At 35.7% G+C, this 3,679-nt stretch overlaps 1 protein-coding gene across 1 annotated transcript; it reads left to right on the top strand.

Moving 5' to 3' along the window:
- Nucleotides 1-1,597: 1,597 nt before the first annotated feature.
- Nucleotides 1,598-3,202, top strand: LOC119831789 (actin-related protein 3). The gene has a single exon (XM_038355309.1). It carries the CDS (start codon nt 1,700-1,702, stop codon nt 2,954-2,956), a length of 1,257 nt encoding a protein of 418 aa, XP_038211237.1. The 5' UTR covers nt 1,598-1,699; the 3' UTR covers nt 2,957-3,202.
- Nucleotides 3,203-3,679: the final 477 nt, after the last annotated feature.

Below are 3,679 nucleotides of genomic sequence, written 5' to 3'. Positions count from 1 at the left end.
ACTGCGTTAAACATCATAAGCTAGAAATAGACGGCCCGCGCCCGTAGACACCGTTGACGCCGACACCATGAACTATAAACCAACTTCCAAGCTCGACCTACCTTTAAATACCTATTATATTCGTATTGAAGGAAAAAATGTATGATCTTTTGACATATGCACGGGCAGAAATATTATAAGTGTAGAAGTCAGTCTAGACAACGTATGAGTGCATTACCTAGCTCTGTAAAACGGATGGTGGTTTTATTGACAGATTGACAGTATGAGAACGAAACTGCAGTAATTCAATATTGTAAATTCCTAATCCCTAATTTTCACGATGTTTTCCTTCACCGTTTCGAGCGTTTTCGACCGATAAATTGAAAAATTTATTGCACACTCGACCTTCGACTTTTCGCTTTAAGTCCAAGGTTCTAACCACTGAGTTATCACCGCTCTAATTATGATATGTCAGTTAAGTGAAATATTATTTCCATTAATTGTTATGTGGTAGAATCGTAGTGTATTTATAAGGGAACCTTTATTATTCCCTAATAATGTAACCTCGCATCCTTTTTCCTATTTAACGAAAACAATGTTATGAGTGAGGACTTATCTGCTCGATAGGAATTTGGACGGCGTCAAGAATCATTATCGTAGTAAGACTTCAGATTGTTTGCCAAAACTTTCCTGTTGTCTGATTATAAACGCAATGCAACGTAGGCAATTAAAAGCATTATTTTTTCAATTCATTGAGAAACTACATGAAAAGGACCAAAATGAATCAGACTTTCAATATTCAGTATTGAATGCATTTGCAGAAGTCATGTCATTCTACATGATAAAACGGAAAGAGTTAATTAGTGGAAAGTGGAACGCAAGGTGGGATAACTATAATCCATACGATACAAATTCACGTCCTTTCAATATGAACGGACTCGAACATGGCAATTTTGAATAAAAATAATATGCATAATTTTTTTAACGTAGTGAAAAAACAATTAATACCTTATTGTATTGTATTAACTTTCATATGCACGTCATCTATTGCTTTTACTTGTAACTATAAAAATACTTAATGTTTCGTAGCAATAACGCCAACATATTCAATGTTGTGTAAACTGTCATAAAGAATGGATTATCGATTTAAAGTTCCAAGTTCAAAGAATTAATAATATGTATTTCATAATGTGTACATGATAACTCTTGAATGGTTTAATTGATTATAAAAAACCGAATCGTAACCCGTTAACGTATTATCATTATACACCTAACTGATTTTGATGTCATTTGGAAGAGGTTGTAGTAGCCTTGAGAAAGAGGATCGCCGAAGAAAGAAAATCTTACTTTTTGTGAGAATACAACCATAGACGCAAAGCCGCGGATGAAAAATTAATAGCTGCTAGCTAGCTATTTTGTGACAGAATTGGGAAACATTTCTTGTCTGTCTGTTCAACTTAACCTTGCCAGTGCTTGGACAGTATTATACAAATTAGTTCACGTGAAATGCACGTACTGCGGAGTGTTTGTAATTTATAATATTTAGTTACAAAACGACTGGAATGTATGACACATATTTTGTGTAAAGAAATTTTAAGGATTTGTCATCAATTAATGACTTGTCAATGTCAAATTCAGAATTACAGTGATTTCACTTTACCGCACCCAATATTTTATTTTGAAATTTATATTATTTGTAATTTATAGCAATAAAATAAAAATGGGAGATCATTTACCGGCATGTGTAATTGATGTGGGCACTGGCTATACCAAATTAGGATTCGCCGGCAATAAGGAGCCGCAGTTTATCATTCCGTCAGCCATAGCGATAAAGGAAACGGCTAAAGTGGGAGATCAAAGCACAAGACGTATGACTAAGGCCGTAGAAGATTTGGATTTCTTCATTGGGGATGAAGCATTCGAAGCGACGGGCTACTCCGTCAAGTACCCCGTACGTCATGGTTTAGTCGAAGATTGGGATCTTATGGAAAGGTACATCGAGCAATGCATTTTCAAATATCTGAGAGCTGAACCGGAAGATCATCACTTCTTGATAACAGAGCCGCCATTGAACACGCCAGAAAACAGAGAGTACTTAGCTGAGATAATGTTTGAGTCATTCAATGTTCCTGGTTTGTACATAGCAGTGCAAGCAGTACTCGCTCTAGCGGCGTCATGGAAGTCTCGTACGTCCGCAGGTCGCACATTCACTGGTATTGTTGTAGACAGTGGTGATGGTGTGACACACATTGTCCCTGTTGCTGAAGGGTATGTGATTGGGTCCTGCATTAAGCACATTCCCATTGCTGGTAGGAACATTACGTCCTTCATACAATCCCTCCTCCGAGAACGTGAAGTTGGCATCCCTCCAGAGCAGAGCTTGGAAACAGCCAAAGCTATCAAAGAAAGATACAGTTACATCTGCCCAGATATAGCAAAAGAGTTTGCAAAATATGATTCGGACCCTGCGAAATGGATGAAGAAATATACTGGTATAAATGCTATCACGAAAAATCCATTCTCTGTTGATGTTGGATATGAACGGTTTCTGGGTCCTGAAATTTTCTTCCATCCGGAATTTTCTAATGCTGATTTTACAGTGCCATTGAACGAAATGGTTGATGAGGTTATTCAGAGTTGTCCAATAGATGTTAGACGAGGGTTGTATGGAAATATTGTACTGTCTGGAGGATCAACCATGTTCCGAGACTTTGGAAGAAGACTGCAAAGGGATATAAAAAGAACTGTGGATGCAAGACTGAAGTTATCCACGATGTTGTCAGAGGGTCGTATTACACCCAAGCCTATTGATGTTCAAGTCATCTCACATAACATGCAAAGATATGCTGTTTGGTTTGGAGGAAGTATGCTTGGTTCTACACCTGAATTTTATCAAGTCTGTCATAGCAAGCAAGCCTATATGGAGTATGGTCCAAGCATTTGTAGACACAACCCTGTTTTTGGCACCATGACATAAATATTACTTACTGCCAGTAATTAAATTTAATTTTAAATTACAATTTATTGAAATTTATAAATAAGACTAAATTCATATTACTTATTAATTCAATCAAGACTTATTCATTATTTTATGTGTTTATAATTTACTATAGAAATAATGTGTTACTTTATATAAACACTCATTATGATTATATTGCTGGACTTTGATAAGCATTTAATGTATTGCATTCCAGCCACAGCCAAATAGTAAGATTTATAAATATGCTTTTGTTTTATTTTATACCAGTCCTTTATTTTTTTTCATAAATGCTTATGCAGGCTCTAAGAATGCTATGCTGATGGATGCACTGGATAAGCTCTAAAATGTGTTTTATTTTTTAAATTCATCTAAAATGAAATACAATTTTATAACTGAAGTATTTAAATTATTTTGGAAATTGGAATCCATACTAATACTTGCTGCACGCCTCGTCTCTGCCCACTTTTAAGTTGGATCAAACTGCACATGGTTTGAAAATTTGATTAAAATCGGTTGAGAACCTAGTTTAGGAGTCCATCGCGGACAAAGCAAAACTGTATTAAGTCGCTGGATGCGATCACACTTTCCTGAAATCAGTGACGACTAAATTTAGAATAGTGTAATAGGCGCATTACTTTGCCGCGTCTATACCTAGTCTTGCCATAAATATTGTAATAAAGAAAAAAGAAAATTGTTAACTGCAAATAACATTTATTACTT

The sequence above is a fragment of the Zerene cesonia genome, chromosome 14 (assembly GCF_012273895.1).
Source record: "Zerene cesonia ecotype Mississippi chromosome 14, Zerene_cesonia_1.1, whole genome shotgun sequence".
NCBI lineage: Eukaryota > Metazoa > Arthropoda > Insecta > Lepidoptera > Pieridae > Zerene > Zerene cesonia.
This window is presented reverse-complemented; position numbering and strand designations above follow the sequence as displayed.

Coding starts and splice junctions, on each gene's coding strand:
- LOC119831789 (XM_038355309.1), top strand. CDS start 1,700: ATGGGAGATCATTTACCGGCATGTGTAATTGATGTGGGCACTGGCTAT.